This window comes from Rhipicephalus sanguineus, chromosome 4, assembly GCF_013339695.2.
Source record: "Rhipicephalus sanguineus isolate Rsan-2018 chromosome 4, BIME_Rsan_1.4, whole genome shotgun sequence".
In the NCBI taxonomy this organism is placed as follows: Eukaryota; Metazoa; Arthropoda; class Arachnida; order Ixodida; family Ixodidae; genus Rhipicephalus; species Rhipicephalus sanguineus.
Window position 1 is genome coordinate 42565410 of NC_051179.1, and position 21109 is coordinate 42586518.

Genomic DNA, 21109 nt, shown 5'->3' on the forward strand with positions numbered 1-21109 from the left:
AAGGTTCGTTGCAGTACTTGACACTGTTTTGAAGTTTCTGTGTGCTGATCATGAAGCTAGCTTCCTGGTCGTTGTTTAAGGAGCAGGGTTGTGTTCACGCATGTTTTTTTTTTTTTTTTTTCAATATAAGGGCGGCCGAGAACCGCTGATATTGCATTCCAAGAACTGTTTACTTCTCTCCTTTAACCCTGAAAGCCAGGTACCAAAGGCAGGCGGTTGCGAGAAACGCGTCATGCTTCATTTTCATTTCTGCATCCATTACGAGTATTGTTTTCTTTCTGAAACGAATAACAATCGCGGTGGGGGGGGGAGGGGGAGGGCATGGGGTATGACTTAGCTCCTCCCGCTGATGGAGAACCCTGCGATGTGGGCAAGGCTTCGCATCATCTTCAATAAGTACAAAAAAAACTTAGCCCAGTCGAGCTTTGTTCTACAAGAATATAGTCAATAAAACTATGCCTTCGCGAGCGACAAACACATCGAAGAAGGCCGCCTTCACTCACGGCTCCGAGCGGTAGGCCTAGCAAGGCGGACGCCATCGCCAACGCCGTTCGCGATCAAACGCGAGCTCGTCATATAGCGCTTGTTCTTGCCAACACGGTTAAGCTTTGTACTCCTATATCACGCATTCATATATGCAACTGGTTTTCTCGATGTGAAGAGCAAAGGGGAAAGCGAAACGAGCCGGCTAGCCTAGACGGTCGGTGTCGCCGTTGAAGAGCAAAATGGCTTTGCATCGAGCCTCACGATTTTGCTAGCGGTTTGGAAACGGACGCTGCCTTGCATAAATGGCGCCCTTGAAACGTCACTTTATTCGATTAGAAATTGGGTGAAAACGAAATTGTAGCCTATCTTTTTCATGGTGCCGTGATCGGCGATACCGACAGAAATGCCTCGAGCTTTGACTCGCCTTGGCCAGGGTGATGGGAGCGGCGGGGAACGGACCGGTGATACCTGCAGCGGGACGTCACACGTCTCCCGCGCTGCCATTGGCTGCGGCCATACGAAGGTCTGATCTTGCGACTAGGAAATCGCCTTGACGCGCACACCGCGGACGTCCAATACGGCGGTCCGGTACGATGAAACTGTCACCAGTCCGGCTGGCGCACCGTCGCGCATGACGTCGGATTGGACGCAAGGTCGGAGCGTGTGTCTCTCACTTCAAAGGCACACTAAAGAGAAATAATAAGTTAGTTTAGACTGATGAATTATGCTCTGAAAACTACAGTCTCGTTAATTTTATCGCCTTAGGTTTATTAATACATGAGAAAATAAATTTATCACTTTTAGAATTCCCCCCGTAATCACCCATGGTAACGTCACGGATTTTAACATGCTTTTTCGTATTTTGACCGCATTGGCTCAACGAAATTTTCTATAAATTTGGTATGTTAAGTCGCTTGCTCGCTCAAAAGACAATGTAATTCATTTTTTACGGATTAGCGACCACGTAGTGCCCTAGTAGACGACGTCGAAACCTACGACATCACGGCGACTGGTGCGGAAACTTCAAGGTGGCGTCGCCATCCGCATTTTCTTTTTTTCTTTTTCTTTTTTGCGCGTTTTCTTGTTTACCGAGCGTCTTCTCGCAGCAGGCGTAGTGTTTTTCGTGCCGTGAAAGGGTAATCGACTAACACGAGAAAAAACTTGTTTTTCTCTTTAGTGTCTCTTTGAAGGGACGCTGAAGGAAAAAAGGCAGAGTTAAGCTGAAAGAGTTGGCTTCGGTAATAGCGAATTTGTCATTCGTGGCAAGATGATAAACTGTTTATAGAAACTAGAACATCCTGTCGTGGTGATGTTTGATGAGTGGGCTTTCCTGCAAGACCTCTATGATCGACCAACACGCACGCAGTGCCGCGTATGTCTTCCCCCGCCTTCGTCTCCTCCCTAGCACTGATTCTTTGAGTTAACCACGCAGAGCCGGCTGCTCAGTCTAAGAGCTCAACCGTTCTTGAAGCGACTTAGCGTCGAAGCTTGGGTTTGTTGGTGAAACATTGGAGGGAATACAGCGCAAAAGAAGACAGGCACAAGGAAGGCAAAGTGTTGAAAGTCTGAGCTGTGTGCGCATCGCCTTTCTTGTACCTGTCTTCTTTTGCGCTGTATTCCCACCAACGTTATTGAAGCTCGTCTTCCAACCTGAGTCAAAGAATGACTGCCCTTAACTTGAGAAATGGAGAAAGAAAATAATATAGAAACGAGTTTGTGAGCAAGGGGCCTAAATGATGTGAGACGGGTATAGTAGCCACCGGAACTTCTTTTAGTTCTTGTTCGAGAGGGTATATGACAAAAAAAAAAGATTGAAGAATATACCAATGTTTTTTTTTTTGTTCTTCTTTTCGATATTACTTTTGAAAACGAAGTCAAGCCCTGGGTTATAGTGTGCGACGCCGTAGAAACAAAGTTTCTGCTTCCTTGTATAGTGTTTTTTTTTCTTTTTCTGCAATAAAACGTTGCAGAGGTAGCTACGTTGGCTTAGTTCTTATTATGCCGATTGTCTGTATATAGTTCTCAGGCTGTGTACACTCCTTTTCATGAATCTCGTGCCTGAATTTATAACAGCCTGAAAGACGCCACTTTACCAACCCTCGTATTTCTGTCGTATACGTCAGACTGACGCCAGAATACAATCAGCCCTTCGAAAGTGTGTAGGCCCAGATATTGATGAAGCAACGCATAAAATGCGCTACCACGCACACATAAAAATGACGCGAAACACAAGTGTTCCAGCGCTTGTGTTAGCGTCATCTTTATGTGCGCGTGATTGTGTCTTTTGTGCGCTGCTCCATCAACGTCATGGCTCACTAACTACACTCTAAGAAAAAAATGGAGTGTTTGAGGAGTATTTCTGCCAGACAACTCTAATCGTCATCTTGCTTGCTCGCGTTTCCTTTCTTGAAAACCCAGCTCTCGCCACTTTCCCATCAAAAATGCTATGTCACGCTGATAGCGCGCACGTCGTTCGTGACCGGGAAGTGCCGGGACCGCGGTGATAATGAAAGGAAAGTACTCGAGATCGATTACGATTATAATTGTTTGGCAGAAATACTACCCAAATACTCGACTTTTGCTTAGGGTGTAGCCCATCAGTACATATTAAGTAGGCCCAGATTTGGAAACGTTTAGTCTTGGCAGCTATCACATGACTGAACAACTTTGGCTGTACGAATGATTTTGCTGTGACTTGATTTGTGGAGCGGTGTTCTTCACGAGTCCGGGTAGAAGTGGTGCACCAGGGCACGCACGCTGGCCATGGCCTTCATGAGGGGCTCGTACACGAGGCGACGCGCCCCGACGCCCACGCTGAAGTCCAGGTGCGTGAAGGATCGGTCTCGCACGCGGAAGTCGAGTATAAGTCGGGGCAACTTGTCGCGCAGCTGTGACACGTCCTTCGGGTCGGCCAGCCAGTCGCCGACGCTCCAGTAGAGCGCCACGGGCGCCGTTACCCGCGTCAGGTTGTACTCGGGAGGATTGGGCTGTGGGGGAAAAGTGAGAGTAGGAGAAGATAAAAATAAGAACCACAGCCAGTTGTACGCCGTGAAAACCTTCGGACGGTGTAGACTTATGCAGCTTAGTCTCGTTTCATGATCATCTTAATAATTTAGCATCATCACCATCATTTCGAGCACCGTCATAATTATCATAATCATTTAGAATCATCATGTCGAGCATCGCCATCGTCATCTCAAGCATCATCATCATTTAATCATAACCGTTTAAGATCATCATTTTCAGCATCATCATCGTGATCCTCCTCCTTTAGCATCATCATGAGTGCTATTCCGGACATTGTCAAATTCCGCCATTGGTCAACTCTGATTGGCCCATAGGGCTGCTACGTCCGCTCTGATTGGCTTAAGATGCTGTCATCACGAAATCTGACAATATGGCGGAATTTAACAGTATCCAGAATAGCGCCCCCTATCTCCATCATCATCTTCATAATTTCAAGCATCATCATCGTTCCGTTTTATTTAGTTCTTGATTCACTCCATCTGGTTACGTGACCTGCGTGACCCCGGACAGACATGCATACAGCGCAGGCTCGACATAAAAAACCTCCGCTGTTAAAAAAAAAGTTAAAAGAGGAAACTTTACAAAAGCGGTCGTTTTGTGTTCCCATTTCGCACTGCCAAGCGAGAAAAAAAGCTTTGGAAGTTGTTCGTAATGAAATCCCTTAAAGCGAAGCTCTCGTTGGCTTTAATTGGCTTTACCTGTTGGCTTTAATTGGCTATCGTAAAACCTTAAAAGCGAAGCTCTCGTTGGCTTTGATTGGCTTTACATGTTGGCTTTAATTGGCTGTCGTAAAAACTTAAAAGCGAAGCTCTCCTTGGCTTATATTAACTTTACCTGCTGGCTTTAATTGGCTCTCGTAAAACCTTAAAAGCGAAGCACTAGTTCGATTTAATTGGCTTTACCACAGAAAGCGATAGTTGCGCGTTGCCCTGTAACAGGTTGATCAAGAAACAAAGTAGCATTCGTAAGCAACACCGCAACTTGTACGCGACGATCAAAGAACGACAACGGCCCCTTACCTGTCCGTAGCGGGCTCGGTTCCTGATCCTTCCGAAGTCAAATTTCTGGAACTTCTCACTCAACACCAACTGAAAAGAGAAGACGCAAAATACAGAACGGCACGAATTAGTGGAGCCACTGAAAGGGATTAAGACACAGCGCGATAAAGTCTACTCGCATCCAGAGCTGTCCTGCTAATGTTTTGTCATAGAAATCATAGAGACGGCGACAACTACTGAGGGTAATGCATATACGATCGCACGCCGCTGGTTTGAAAACACCAGACGGCTAATCGCTCTTCGTGACGATGAGAAAAGAATAGAATTGAAGGAGGTGGGTCATATACACAGTAGCAGCCTAATGTGTCTAAATAGCCGATCAGTGTTTCCCAGGATATCAGAAGATAAGCGCGATGCGAGTGTTCTCTGGAGAAGTAATACCGCTATCTGTATACATAAACAAGGCAAAAGTTTGGGAGAATAGGGGAGCTTTAACAGACAAAAAATCCTTAAAGAGGGGACGTCGCTGGAGGCAACGTTTCAAGAAATGATCTTGTCTTCTTCAAGCGTTGAAGGCCACCTGTCGAAGCGTTTTATTTATTTATTTATTTATTTATTTATTTATTTATTTATTTATTTATTTATTTATTTATTTATTTATTTATTTATTTATTTATTTGAAGTACCCCCAGACTCTTTTCCCACCCCAATTTTTTTCCAATCTGCATGTCTATATATACGCGCGCACATACAAACGCACGCACGAACATACATGAAGTATAGTTGAACCCCCCCCCCCCCCCTCCGAAAACAATTTCTGGCTACGCTACTGCTGTGCAGCTGCGTGAAACCGGCCCAGTGGTTCTTCCGAAATGTGTTACTACAGGGGGATCGGGAGAAATCCTCCTTCCGGAAAAGATTACTTGAGCGGAACGAATATTTCTTTACTCGCTAAAGATTACTTTCGCGGGAGGAGAGGTGTTTGTTTACGCGAGCTATAGATTAGCGGCGGAAAGAGGATTTGGACATTTGTCCCGGTTTCCGGGTTTATTTATTTATTTATTTATTTATTTATTTATTTATTTATTTATTTATTTATTTATTTATTTACACGATGCCATCCTGTTGGGTAAACAGCAGGAGAAGGAAATAAAATAATCTTAATGAAGCCTCCATGAGCAAATCTCTGAAACGTTAGAATTTAATCACAGTCACCTGTTTAGCGTTAGTCCTGTTTCATTACGCTCTTGTGTCCTTGTTCCCCAGGCTGTTCAATTGATTTCACTCATCTCCAGAGCTTACTCTCAAGGGTTCCCTTCAGCACTGCACGATTTGTATGTGTGTTGTGCAAAAGAAATACGCCACACGGTCCCCTAATGCATTCGCCTAAGAGACTCGAAGGCGAAAGCCAGAAGACTGCTGGTATGGGTGGTACCACGATGGTGGTCAAACGGGAATCGGCACGACCTCTTGTTTATCGCTTTCTTCTCTACATGCAACAACTCTGTGGTGACAGTCAATTGTAATCTTTCCTGATCAACATTCAAGCGGGCTAGTTTTCGTATACTTGCGACTAGTAAATATACTGACACCTCATTCTCGAATAATTATACGCTTCGTCTTTCGCCTCACCTGAGCGTAGTGCGCCATATTCCTCACCGACGTTCCAGCCGGCGTGTGGCTCACGAGAACGGGAAGTCGAGTCTGCAAGGACGCAGCAAGAACGTTGTACACGAAAATGCCGTCGCCATGCAGTGCATTCACAGAAAATGGGGCCCAATCGGTCTGCGAAGGTCCTAACTGCACGCCGTTTGCTCTACCAATACACTTGATTATGCTGTTCTCTCTCACGATACACAATACTAATATATGGGGTTTTATGCGCCAATGCCTCGATATGATTATGAGGAGCGCTGTAGCGGCGAGCTCCGTAAATTTCGACCATCTAGCGTGTTCTTTAACGTGAGCTGACATTGCACAATACTCGGGCCTCTAGCATTTCGTCTCCACCGAAATGCGACCACCACGGCCGGAATCGAACCTGTGACCTTCGGGTGAGCAACCGAGCACCGTAACCACTGTACCACCATGCTGGACCTCTTTCGTGAAACACTTCGATCACTCTTTTCGCGTCTATTTTCATTCCATTTTCACTGGAGGTATTTGCCCAACATAGTGGTACTACGAATGGTTGGTATTAAATAGAAAGTGTTATCGTGTCTCGGTGCAGTTAAAAAAATTGATGTTCCTGCACGCACTAGCGTGCACGTGAACGTCAGCGCATGTCAGTGAAGCAAGGAAAAGGGTTTTTAAGAGGCATACCGGAAAACTTGAATAATATGGCAAGGCTTCCCTAGATGTGTTGTGACCTCGAATGAGCTTGCGTAGGTACTCCCATATAGTTTTCTTCGCATTAAAATTCCAGCAGGCCTGAATAACGAACCCGGCCGCATCATCTCCCAGTTGCACTGTTCCAGGTGCAATGAACAGCAGTCTTCCGCCAGTGGGTTGTATTGGTTCTCTTCATTGAGAACCAATACCATGTATGTGCCATAGTCATCACCGAAACCTGGGGTCGAATTCACGAAACTTCTCTTTCGTAAGTGCGTTTTCGCATTGATCCGCAGGCCTCGCTAATGACATGTCCCGCATCGGGATTGGCTGTAACATTCTATAATTAATAATAATATCTGGGGTTGAACGTCCGAAATGGAACATTCTATTACGAAAATCATTAGCGTAAGACATTTTTTTGTGAATATGGACCCTGGAGTAGCAAACCAGGCAACAAGCCAGGCTAACACATCCGGGGCTGTCGTTAAAGATCTATCTATCTATCTATCTATCTATCTATCTATCTATCTATCTATCTATCTATCTATCTATCTATCTATCTATCTATCTATCTATCTATCTATCTATCTATCTATCTATCTATCTATCTATCTATCTATCTATCTATCTATCTATCTATCTATCTATCTATCTATCTATCTATCTATCTATCTATCTATCTATCTATCTATCTATCTATCTATCTATCTATCTATCTATCTATCTATCTATCTATCTATCTATCTATCTATCTATCTATCTATCTAATCTTGCAATGAGTGTGCAAGTCATACCAGCTACCTATATCCACTCAGTAACAGAAATCGATCTCGAAGGCCTGGCTGCACACGTCGGAAGTAGTAGCCGGAAACGGGTCATGAGCACCACCTTTCGGACACCGCCTATGACATCTACTACTGCACAAAAGAAAGGATGCTATCCTTTTCACTGCACCGCAGTCTGCCATTCACATCGTAGGTTTCCGCACAGGCTCGTTAGGACCGTCAATCACCTCGAGCCACCGCGTACCTTGTTGAGTTGCGGGCCCTCCGGTCCGCAAATAAAGAAGATGACGTTCTCGCAAAGGCTGCGCGATTCCTCGAACTGGCACAGGGTTCCGGCGACGAGCCTCATCAGCGGGCTGCTCGGCAGGAAGTCGTACTCGCCGAACAGGGCGAACAGGGCCTGCGAGAAACACACGCAGAAATATAAACAAAAGAGGAATGCGGCAAACAATGTCAGTCTGGACATGTCGGCGCCTGAAAGAAATCACCGTCCTCCCCAACAATTTCTGCGAGTCCGATGTAGAGGCGCGAAACGCGTCAGTCAGTGGAAAATAAGAGAGTAAGTGGGCAGAGGAAGGCAGGGAGGTTAACCAGACGCTGGTATGCAGTATGCTACCCTGCACTAGGGGGGGGGGGGGATTGGAAAGAGGGCAGAGAGATATCAACGATAAATAAATAACACGCACACGCACGGACGCACACGCGCACACACACAAGGCCGCTCCATTTAGAGTCATTCAGATCGAAATTATATCAAAACACGTAACAATAACAAACGCGTCAACAAATCCTCAGTGTCCAGCAAGTAAGCGTGCTGTCGACCAGAGACCTATAGTTCTTTATTTTTCGCAGGTGGAGGGGGGTGGCGGGGGCATCACCATCGGCGCTGATGCCGCCCTCCCAGGAGGGAATTTGATTTTGAGAATTTAGGTTAGGAAGTTTATGCGTGGTTCATTCCTGTGCGGTCTGCTCGTCAATGTATTGTAATTACAGATGCACATCACAGCAGTATTAGCTAGCCCTTGTCCACCCCAAGATGAACAACGCTGTGGCGCTAGCCACTCTGGAGCTTACTGGGGCACAGGGTGGATAACGTCGTTGCGGCCAAGGCTAGAATTTAGTGCAAGAACGTGCATGTTCAGGTCATAATGCTAGCCGCCGGCAATTGGACCTGCCTAAGGTATACGGCCAGAGCGGCTTCCCCACCTCTCCTCTATCCCCCTCCCCCGCTTGACTGACTTCGCATTGAATCGATAACGATTCCGAAACTATGTCACAGTACGTTGTTCCATTTCCAGATGCATACGCGCATTATTCTCAAGTGGTTGAACTTCCGAACATTCTGTCGTCAGATGTTTTTCTGAATACGGGCCCAGGTGCCCCTCTCAGTTATTTTCCATATTCGGTGCTACAGCCCTTTGTCTCGCGTACACTTCGCTCGGAGGAACACCTGCGCAAAGAAACAAGCAAAGCAGAGGGCCGGCTCGGCATGCATTTTACTTACCCCCGCGTTCTCCACAAATGGTGCCAGGTGGCGTATGGGGGACCTCATGTACGTCACTGTGGTCACCGGCGCCATGGCAGCGAACAGTTCGATCTGAGGCAGAAAAAAAAGAGCCATTTTACTTACCAGCAAGTCCTAAACGTTGTTCCCCAATGCTTTGGATACTTCTTAACTAAAAGAATAAGAATGGAGTGGAGTGGAGAGCATTTAGCAGGAATTCTCAGATCATGAATGGCAGTTTACCACTATCCCTCAAGAGAAAGGTATATTTCAGCTGCATCTTACCGGTACTTACCTACGGGGCAGAAACCTCGAGGCTAACGAAAATGGTTTGACTTAAATTGACGACGACTCAGCGAGCCATGGAAAGAAAAGTGATGGGTGTAACCTTAAGGGACGCGAAGAGAGCAGAGTGGATCAGTGAACAAATGCGTGTTAAACACATCTTAGTCTAAGTCAAGAAGAAATTGGCATGGACAGAGCACGTAGCCCGGCAGCAAAATAACCGCTGGTCACTAAGAGTAACAAGCAAACTGGATCCAAGAGAAGGCAAGCGCTCGAGGGAGAGGCAGGAAGTTAGGTGGGTAGCTGCAGTGGGCATAATCATGATGATGATGATGATGAGTTGGACACAGGCGTACTCTCCTACCTTGTCGTTGTACTCCGGTCTTTCGGCCAGCAGACCAAACAGTATGAGGCATCCCTGGGAGTGTCCAACGTAGAACAGCTTCTGCTGCCCGGTCTTGTTCAGCACGAAGTCCAGCATGGCCGGCAGGTCGTACGCAATCATCTCGTCGAAGCTTCCCTCGAAAGAGGAAAGAACATCGCGAGTGTCAGGCACCGTCTCGTGCTGGTTGGAAAGCAGTATACAACAGATGACTTGCACTGCGTAGTACTTAAAGGGACACTAGCGTGAAACGCTTAATCAATTTAAACTTATAAAAGATTCTTTTGACAACTATACTGTCGTTGACGTCACCATCGCAGCTGCATTAACTAAAGGAGATAGATAGATAGATAGATAGATAGATAGATAGATAGATAGATAGATAGATAGATAGATAGATAGATAGATAGATAGATAGATAGATAGATAGATAGATAGATAGATAGATAGATAGATAGATAGATAGATAGATAGATAGATAGATAGATAGATAGATAGATAGATAGATAGATAGATAGATAGATAGATAGATAGATAGATAGATAGATAGATAGATAGATAGATAGATAGATAGATAGATAGATAGATAGATAGATAGATAGATAGATAGATAGATAGATAGCATTTTTTAATAATTACCTGGAGATATTAGTCTGGTTCCGTGTCGACTATGGTATATATACAATGATCACATATATACACACAAATAACACGTACAGTCACGCACACGCATATACACAAGATCAGTAATGTCGAAAGCTGTGCGAGTTGGTGATAGTTCATGACTATATATATGAAGCAGCGCACGGCGACAGGCACAAAAGAAGTGTCCCTTTCGTTCCTTTTGTGCCTGTCGTCGTGCGCTGCTTCATATATAATCACATACACAAGAGTTATTCATAAGATTTCGTGAATGCCGCTAACACGGGGCATTGTACAGGTGTCGATGTTTCTTCTAACCTGCCATTGATCCATAAGAATGGCGAACTTTCTAAGATTTGTATCAGTCGAAAAAATTTACTTGTCTCACTGCGCTGCTTCACGGATGAAACCCGGCTGTCGCCCTCACACGCTCTAGTATCAAGTTCAGAGCGCTTCCCCAACGGCTCGTAGCGAGTTACGGTACTCAGCTGTTGACCCGAAGGACGCGGGTTCGGTCCCGGCCGCGGCGGTCGCATTTCTATGGAGGTGAAATGCTAAGATACCCATGTATACTTGAATTTGGGTGCACGTTAAAGAAGCCCAGGTGGTCGAAATTTCTGAAGCCCTCCACTATACGGCGTGCCTCGTAATCATATCGTGGCTTTGGGACGTAAAAACCCCAGCAATTATTATTGACAGCTCGTAGTTCGGTTGTCCACTCACCAGAAGTCCCAGAAGTCTTTCTCTCGTCTGTTGTAGCGCAGGTGGCGGGAATATGTGTTGCCTCGCACGTTGCCGAGCCACACATCGTATCCGGCATCAGCCAGCATGTAAGCTGAAAAATAAACACAAGAAGAACGATAGAGCGTTAATGAATGCACGCGATTTAAAAAATATATGCGATGTAAAACAGAAATGCGGTAAAAAGAGGAAACAAATAAGACTGAGGAAAGTCACTCGTGCCCCGCGTTTATTCCTTTTTGTATGTATTTTTCAATCGTGATAAGGTGAACGTACTTCGCGGTCAGATCATGCGCGTTTGAGCAGTGTTAATATGCCTCGTGCGTATTTTATTTTTTCCACTGTACTGTTCCTTTCTTTTTTACACCGCGCGATCGAATCGTTTGCTCTTACCCCACTTCAACATACAAATTATGCCTTCATGGTCGAATAAATGCACGTAACTAAAAAGAATTATTGAATAAATAAAATTGTGACGATGTTTATATGATAAACGAAGGGACCAGCATTAAGCGTTCCTAGCGTAGTGCAAGCTTGATAAAAACAGCCTTGTCGTAATTAATAAATAATTAATTGATGTGATCTTTGCGAAGTGTGAAGTGAAGACGAATTCGCATTGTTTGACGCTTTCACTGAGTTGTTGACTACCACTTTGCCGTAATAAATGAATGGCACGTCTTGCAATGCAATCCCTTCGTGAAATCCCCATTGAAGTTGTGTCGGATTTAAACAAACGATTTCCTGCCACTAAAGGTGAAAAAAAAGAAGTCTTATCTTGACGAGATACGAAGAGATACATTGATTAAATGTTACAGTGCGCGAATTAGATCCTTACTTAGGTTACTAAAAGCGCTTTGATACTAACGAGCTCTCGCATCTAACCGCGGGTGGCCTCTCAGAGTATACACGTGCACGCTGTCAGTTTACGCGTTGAAGTGCATACAGTTAGCTATGCAAGGGTCGATCACGCTTATGTATGCCACAAACGCGTTTGGGGAGACCTGGGCAATAAATATGTGAGTTGCGCATTAGTCGAGTGCGAGTAACCCTCGCGCCCTCGTCTCGGCATTTTCTCCATAGGCGTAGCAGGCAGGCAGTCATTTCTCATGTCCGTGTACTTACGCTTACGGTGTGACATTGTCGAAGGCTGTGTGCCTCTTTTTTATTTCTTTCTGGTCTTCCCTTGACCACGTCAGTCACACGCCTACTGACGTGTTCGACCCAAGCTCTAATCTCTTCCCGATACGCTCACGAAAAGTTCCCGGTCGTGACTACATAAACGAGTTGCCTTTGCGCTATCTCAAACAATAGCGTGCAGTACTATGTAAGCTTGAGTTGGCGTCAACTGATCGGTAGTCGAATTGTACGTTCTGGCTGTTCTCACGGTGATTGATCGATTATTTAATTAAACGTATAATTATTAATTAATTAATTAATTAATTAATTAATTAATTAATTAATTAATTAATAATTAAGATCGCAGTAATTCATGAAGTGTTTTGGACCCATCGCGACTAGCTCATTTGTGCACCGACATGGCATTCCGCTATCGAGCGCAACGTTGGAGGCTTGATTTCTGGCCCGATTCAGGCAATGTGGGCAGAATTCCGACGTTGGTTTTCTGTTAGGCTCGGATATGGGAGCACTTTGTGGAATTCCGGGGTGATCCGCATTATAGTGAAACCGCCAGTCACACTACACAGTGCTTTGCAACCCACCCGGCTACACATGAACGTAAAATAACTCTGCCACTTGTACAGCAAAACCGCACGAGCACAGTTTTACAGAAGGTAACTAAGAAGCGGTGTTCTGTGTGGCCGCACTAGAGGGTGTGGTAACCCGAAAAAGACAAAAGTTGAGCGAACGCTTGAACGAGAAATTGTCGAAGAGGGAATGCCGCTGGAGCCAAAGTTTCGACAAGTTCTCCTTGTAAAAACCTTGGCTCCAGCAGGATAACCGAAAGAGATGGATTGTAAAATGTATAAATGACGATAAGCAATGGATGGTCCATAAACCTGTACGAAGACGAATAAGTTCCTTCGAATGGGTGGCTTCTTTTTTTATGAGTGTGCGTGATGCCTTCAAATCACAATACATAACGCCAGCAGGCACTTGAAGTGCGGTCTCCTTACGAAGGAACGGCACTGCGAGCGCGTTACGCGATTAGGCAATGCCACCGGCCCTTCGCAATGCTGCGCCGTTTTGGCGATGCGCAGCGAAGAAGAGCCTCTCGGTCCCGCTATCACGATTTTTCGTCGCCGCAGCGTCGGCGCGCACGAACCCACGGCTTCCAGGCATTTGTGCGTGGTAATGTGGTAATGGGTCGCATCAGCAATTCTATGGTTCGGGGGAATCGCAGATGAGCACGACGCGCGTAATGAGACTCCGCCGTGCTCGCGGCAGATGCGTTGTTGGCGTAAGTACGCGGACACGCCAGCGGTCGCATGAGTATGATGCTCGCCTCGTTTTTTCAGCACGCGCACGACGCTATCGCACACCGAAGTGTTGAGAAAGCACTCGTAACATTCGTCTACCGGCGAAGTCTTTCTGTGTGGAAAGCTTGGCAAGATCTTTCTAGTGAGTAGTACTCTTTAGTAGTACTGCGCTTCACTTGTCGAGTATCTCGAGTATCTGCTGTTTCTTCCTTTCTATTTTCTTTCCTCCTAACATCGTGTGTAATAGGGAATGTCACAGTGCGGCATAAAAATAATGTATTTTTCACGTATGTTCAGCGCTCGAATAACAAAATATAGAAGAAAGAAACGAGAGAAGAAAGGCAGAAAAACAAGGGGGACGCTGGTCTTTCGTTTGTTTCTTTGACAGCTATAATAATCATCTTGTTCTCCTTATATAATCATCATCTTGTACCTGTTGAACGATTATGACATCCCCGTGGGTGTTTGTCTTTCTACTTATGCCCCTTGCTCTCTCATTCTTCTCTCCTTTACTTTTCTGTCTCCCCTTACCCTTTCCCCAGTGCAGGGTAGCAAACCCGATAATTTATCTTCCGGTTAACATCCCTGCCTTTCCTCATTACAGTTACCTCTCTCTCGTTCAACATGTTACCGCACGCATCGAGCAACTGGCGCAACCAATTTATTTTAAGGTGGTGGTACATTTAAAACGGAACGGTAATACCGTAGCGTAAACGGTACGGCATTACCGCCGCTGCGAAAACACCCCAACTTTCCGCACGGACGTATACGGCGAGGACGTACGCAGGCTCTGTTCCGGGTAGTTGACGACCCAGTCAGCGGAGGAGCCCAGCAGGTAGTGAAGCAGGAAGACGACCTTCTTGGCTCCGGGAAGCCTCTTGGAGCCCGACTTGAGTCCCCGCGGCACACGCTGCATCGACAGCACGAAGCCGTCGCTCGTCTCCACCTCGTACTCCTCCACCGGATAGCCCTTGTCGGCGATGATCTGCGACTGCGCGAATGGCGTGGTGCGCCGCGTGAATGATAATTGTATACCAGTTGTCGCTACAGTATAAGCCACATTTCAAAAAGACGCTGCGTATCTCTTGACGTACTTTCATAGGCGTGCGCAGAATTCCCCATAAGGTGGCGGCGATGTCTCACCGCCTATGAGTACAATATCGTTCCAAAACAACGATCTCCGTCGTTCTTATGGCATCAAGTCTTCCCATCCCCCTCTCCCGGGAGCTATCTCATCAGCACCAATGACCAGACATTTTGTTGCAGATGAACTGCTCGAAAAACTACGCGTAAATACACTTCTAAGATTTTCGCCACAACGATAAAACATTAAAATTTTCACTGCCTCCTTTCAATTAGGTTACCAAAATATTCCCCCTCTCCCCCCTCCCCTTTTTAGAAAAACGGAAAACCCACGCCCACGCCTCCGTATTTTCTAATAAAGCCCCCTTCTGTATACGTCATATTGCAGCCTCGCAAGTGTAATGTGTGTAGACAAAAATTTGGAGGCACAAAGGAACGAGGACAACAAGTGATAGGACTGGTGCCATTTCTTGTCCTCGTTCCTTTGTGCCTCCAAATTTTTGTCAGACCATGGACATACTAGCCCAAGAACGCGTTTTAGTTAACGTGAGTAGGCAAGTGAGCGCTTTAGGGCGTATACTGTCACTGTTCTAAACAACGGTGGTGTTCTAGTCCTCGCTAACTAACATACCTACCTTGACCACAGCATGAATACCGCAACGGCCACGCAAATGAGGCCAGTCTGTATGCAGAACAACGTACTCACCATTCCCCGAAAATGAATTCGTGCGAGAGAAACTTGAACGTGCGTAGGGTGCAGATATAGGACATCTCAGCGATGAAAGGTGCATATTCGAATATGAATATTTCAAGATTCAGCCGCCGGCGCAATATTGCGACCTCTGCACGTTCGGTACAGAAAGGTGCTTTCCAAGGGGCGAGGAATATACCACCGTTACGTGGCGGAATGCTGCGCGTAGCGAGAAAGTTTTCAATTTCGCTCGGTTTCTCAAAAGGCATCGTGATAACGGCGCACGTTTTGTGCGGGCGTAATGCAGGAAAAGTGTACAGCACTTCCGCAGCCACTTCCTCACGAAAAGTGCTTACGCAAGGCGGAAAGCGGAAACAGGCAAGCGTGTGTATGAAATGCAGCATTGTTCTTGAAAACCGAAAGAAACGTATAAAAAAAAAAATGTGCCAAGGAACGGAAGCCGCGTGATAACACGCGGAATGTTCTGTCCCCCATCTTACGGTGGCAGCTCATCCTTCCTAAGTTCGTTATATTCTGGTCTTCGCACTCTTTATAAATGCCCTAACCACATTGTTGAAGGCGCGTTTGAGAGTTTGTTTTCTTTTTGTTTGGTTTTTTCTGGCGTATGCGACGTTTCAAAATTCACCGCGTATGGTGACTGACGAAATCATAAGCTCTCGCGGCTTTCGTTGGAAGTTCAGTGCCAGCTGTTACATATGCGCCGCTTTAATTAAATCAAATATTTCAGTATTTTTATTCTTTTAAGTCACAATGACCACGCGTAGTATATAGTTTAATTAATCAAGTGATAGGGTATCAGAACCGTGTGGAACTAGCGTGGTCTCTTTGCCCTTTCTCAGTTGTTAAATCAGAGGCGTAAGTTTCTCATCCACCCGGGGTTGGATGGTGTGGCTAAAGTGTGTGTGTGCGTGTGTGTGTGTGTGTGTGCATGTGTGTGCGTGTGTGTGTGTATGTGTGTGCGTGTGTGTGTGTGCGTGTGTGTGTGCGTGTGCGTGCGCGTGCGTGCGTGTGTGTGTGTGCGTGCGTGTGCGTGTGTGTTTGTGTGTGTGTGTGAAGTTGGATGCCGAGCTAACTGTTAACATAGAGTGAAGAAAGCACACAAAACAAAATCCGTCATTGTAGCGGCCAAACTTGGGAAGTGTACTTGAGCAATCTTGACTCCAGCAGTGCACTTGCACGCAAAGAACAAAACGCAGCTAGTGATTGGGACTGCTAGGTAGGCGGACCCCACACTCTTAAGAAAAAAAGAGTAAGTGTGACTCCTTTCGGATAGTCCTGACGGTGCCGCGTATATCTCTTTAAAGAGGTACGTTAACTCTCTTGTGCGTCACACGACTCTCAGGAGAGAGTATAATGACCCCCAAAGAGAGTTGGCGTGCCTCTTTAAAGGGAGTCATACACGTGGCAAGCCAGAACTCTCAAAAAGAAGTCAACGGACTCTCTTTTTCTTAGAGTGCATGGGTTGGGGGTAGACGTCGCCTCCTCGGACAATTTCGGGGGAGGGGGAGATGTGTTGGCTAGCCTCCAGCTTTAATTGAACTTTTAGCCATCTTACGCGTGACTTCGCCTGGCTACTTGATTTTCATGCTTGATACCCAAACTACGTGACTTCATTAAATATTACTGCCGTTATTGTTTGCTGTTGCCTGACCAGAGACGTTCTTATTCCTTTTTTTATGTTGAAGTTTGGCTTGGTTTCATTGAAAATTGGCTCTGTTTCAAGAGGTGTCTGGTAGGGGAGAATTTTGAAGAGGTATGAATCGGCAGAGAATAAATGGGCTGTATGGGCCTTTGAAGAACAGATACCTAATCTTGAACAATGACTCCGAAAAAGGAAAGCATTCCGGATCACCGGGTTTCTAGTGGGGGTCGAAAATGAAACGCAAAAACACGATTGACAAGGGATAAAGCACTAGCACATAGAACACACCTTCTTCTTCTCCATTACACGCATAGAAAAAAAAAACACAGACACAAGCGTCACCTCAACTACGAATCGGTACGAAAAACAAAAGCGATAACAATAACATTAAAGATCAGAATGAGACTATATAAAAGTCCATATAACTAAATAGCAAGAAACTGATAAGCCTGCAGAGTTCTCCGTCACGGTATCTCTTCACAAGACTTCGTAAAAACATTCAAGCAATATAAGAACGCCTGTTAAAGTATCGCTTCCTTTGTGTGGCGAAAAACCACAAAAGCGATATTTTTCATTTTCTTTTTTCTTCGCAGAGTAAGCAGGGCTAGATACATTCTTGGCTAATAACAAACTGTCGTGATGCTCGTCCAGTGTTCGTTCCCTCCTGCAATTGTAGACATTTTCTTGTGATCAGCGCAGTTTCTATTATCCGAAGTGGTCGCGCTATTTGTACAGACTTGTTGAGATGTATATATATAGAACGGGTTTATTAACCACCTGCCGGGGTGGACTGGGGACAGATACAGTCGTCTGAAACTGGAAACGTTTCATCCACCCGCCAGTGAACCACTGAATGATTATTCGCACTATTGTTCATTCAAAATGTATCGGATGACATCAACCAACTTTGAAAACGTAGTAATTTCAAAACGTATCTCTTTGATTTTCCTGCTTGACATACTTATTACGTGGTTTCATTATGTATTACAGGCGTTGTTGTTTTGTTGACAGATCATTTTAATAGCAAAATAATTAACTTGAAGAAGTTTCACAACGCCAAAAATCAGTCACCTGGCAGACAAACATTTAGCAAGGGCATGACATTTGACAAAACGGCTACAGCTTTCTTTTTTTTAATGTATTACAGTCATATCTCGTTGATACGTTTTCTAGGGGGAACCCGAAAATAAAGCGTATTATACAAAAGTCGTATTAACCACAGAGGTTAAAAACAGGAGGAAAATGTGCATACTCCATCAGCAACCCACTTTTATTGAGCGACATTGAAGAAACTGCTCAATTTTTGCGGGACTTTTTTCTTTTGAACGTCTAGGAGTAAATTCTTCTGAAAAGTAAAAAAAAGGAAGCTAGTATATCGAATAATAAGCGTAGCATTTCTAAATTTATCGGTCAATTACCTCCTTCACGGTCATATTATCCAATTTTAGGCAAAAATGTGACAGTATTAACCGCATGCACATCATTATCTTCAGAGAGACGTTGACCGAAAAAAAAAGAAAGAATAACGTATTAAGCCCGAAAAACGTATTCTCCAGAATCGTATCAACGAGATTCCACTGTATTCACACTCTCTGCGCGCTCTTTAGCTTCCGTTTTTTTTTTTTTTTTGTCCTTAAGTTTATCACTGTCTTTTTCTCAAAATTAGTTTAGGCTTTCGCAAAGTCTGTAATACACGTTTTCCTCGTTTAACTTTCATGGCCTGCTACGTATTTCAAGCGGGAAAAAAATTTAGCCCAAGGCGTAGTCTTTAGCACGGCGACACGGGGTGCAGGAGCCAAACGAGGATGCGCCTATAGCTACGCAAGCAAACAAGCTATTTTCGCCGACTCTCAAGAAGCTGCCACGTGCCACAAAACACGATAGGTTAGAGTGGCGTGGCGGAGTGTGCACAAAGCTTGCTGCCACACGTGATAAGATGCACCAGCTGAGGTTCTCCCAGCGCTTCCTTTGTGGTCGTTCTTGCTTATTTCGCTGTCGCATTACGTCTGCATTCACGCATTTCTATGTTCGAGTGGCGTTTCTCCAGTAGAACATTAATTAGGTGCTCTTGTTTCGCGAATCACCTTCATTGTGCCCTGTCCGATCCGAACTTTACTTTTCTTGCGTGTCTAGAACACGCCCAGGTGCTTCAAAGTTTACTTTAAGAGTAAACACTGTGTGGATCAGCAACTGTGCTCCTAATTATGACCTGTTCTCAGGGGCGTACCAGAATTTTTTTTTTTTTTGGGGGGGGGAGGGGGCGTTTAACCACCCTTTATGTATGTTCGTGCGTGGGTTTGTATGTGATGCGTGTATAGATAAATATGCAAAATTGAAAATTTTCGGAGGGGGGGGGGGTGGTTTGAACCTGCCGCCGTCGACGCAATGTCTGTTATAATGAACAGATGTGCTATCAGCAATAAAACAAGTCATACAATACTCGCTGAGAACCTGGCCCCAGAACCTTATTAAAATCATTTCAATTATGTTGACTCCTCTGACAAAAAAAGAAAAAAAAGTTATACCGCCCCCTTTTTTTGCGTGAAATGATGAAATAAGGAAGTAATGCCATTGAAGGCTGCAGTTGGAATCAGTTCTCCAACATTTCTAGTGACGCGCGAGCTCGCAGCCGCTGAATTTCTTTATAATTATTATTCAGCGCGTAACGATCGACCATTTCAGATCACAAGTTTCACTCATATTGATGTACAGCCCTTGCATTTATACCATCTGCGATGAACTTTTTCAATGTTCATGTTACCACAAGCTGCACTAGTAACACAGGCAAAGATCACCACAGAAGTTTCACTCGAACTGTTCTACAGCCCCTGCACATAGACAATCTGCGGTGAAATTTCTCAATTTCGATGTTACCATAATCTGTACAAGTCACACGGGCAAGAAAAACAATCATCACTCGATACATACGAACACCGATCGTTTACGAAAGCCACGAAGACATACAGATGACGGCTTACCACATTTCTTGAGACGTCCGGGTCCACGCTGTCGACGGCCGACGATCCCTGAATCCAAACATGGGTCGCGAAGCAAGCTACCATCACGGCCAGAACGTGCTTGGTACTCACGAAGCCCATGACGCCACCAGTCTTCGATGGCGGCGGCTTCGGCGACGTCGACTGACCACGCGCACCCGTCCTTCGACGAGGCATGCGCGGTCGCTAAACCCGTCCCGTCTTTCTTTATCTTTTTTTTTCTTTCCTTTCCCTAGCAGTGCCTTTAGGCAGCCGGGGTAGACAGGTAGCAAATCCACCGCTAGGGAAACTGCCCAGCGAGCTGCGCCTTACCGTGTTGCGTAAATGTCGACCAATCTGCGATGTGGACCGAGGGCCAGCGGTCAACGACGATGATGTCATCGGACGGCCTCTGTCTCTCTGCGTGGTTGGTTCAAGGCCGGTAAAGTATGTTGACGCAACATCACGTGACTATAAACGGAGCCAGAAGAAACGGAAAGATAGGCGACGGACGCTGTTTGTTGTACGACTGTGGGGGCGGGCATTAGTGAAAGTGACGCTACGCCGCCCCGACAGTGTGTGTTGCGAGTGACGATTAGATAAGCGGCGCTGACATTCGCGGGAGACCTGACCCCGGCGCTGCTGAGGCTTCCAGTTGTCAGCCAGAGTGCAATGCTCTTTCTCTCTCGCTCTCTCTCCTTCTCTAATTCTATACGTGGCTCGAACGGCAACAGTGTGGCCCGACATCGGTTCCGGCTAGAAATGTTTCTTCGCTCAGCTGTCCAGGCAAGTGCGCGCTCCTCGGATCCTTATCGTCCCTTGCCTCCAAGCGGCATGCTGCAAGATTACGCAATGCGCGCATCTATGAGGCCATCGTAGCGGTAGGTCAAGTCGTTGGTTCGATTCCCATTGTAGGCAGGCGCCAACTGCTTTGTTCCGTTTGGGAGTGATGTACCATGATTTGGCACTCGGCAATGTGAGGACTCATTACGAGATAGTGGCCTTTCGTTTCCTACCTGCCTTCCCTTCTCATTTCCTCATTGACGCGGCACCATACGGGTAGGGCTAACCTCAAACT

General features: G+C 45.7%; 1 protein-coding gene across 2 annotated transcripts; it reads right to left on the reverse strand.

Annotated features, from left to right (window-relative positions):
• Nucleotides 1-2816: 2816 nt before the first annotated feature.
• LOC119391159 (gastric triacylglycerol lipase) lies at nucleotides 2817-20402 on the reverse strand. Of its 2 annotated transcripts, XM_037658834.2 has the most exons (9): nucleotides 20035-20399; nucleotides 14403-14610; nucleotides 11167-11278; nucleotides 9784-9934; nucleotides 9135-9227; nucleotides 7875-8030; nucleotides 6144-6215; nucleotides 4533-4601; nucleotides 2823-3473 (listed from the first exon to the last, which is right to left on the reverse strand). In XM_037658834.2, exons 1-9 carry the CDS (start codon nucleotides 20227-20229, stop codon nucleotides 3204-3206), a joined length of 1326 nt encoding a protein of 441 aa, XP_037514762.2. In that variant the 5' UTR covers nucleotides 20230-20399; the 3' UTR covers nucleotides 2823-3203. The 2 variants fall into 2 exon arrangements, with proteins under 2 accessions (XP_049270513.1, XP_037514762.2); XM_049414556.1 differs by lacking the exon at nucleotides 9135-9227 and having other exon boundaries at nucleotides 2817-3473; nucleotides 20035-20402.
• Between the last annotated feature and the right edge of the window lie 707 nt (nucleotides 20403-21109).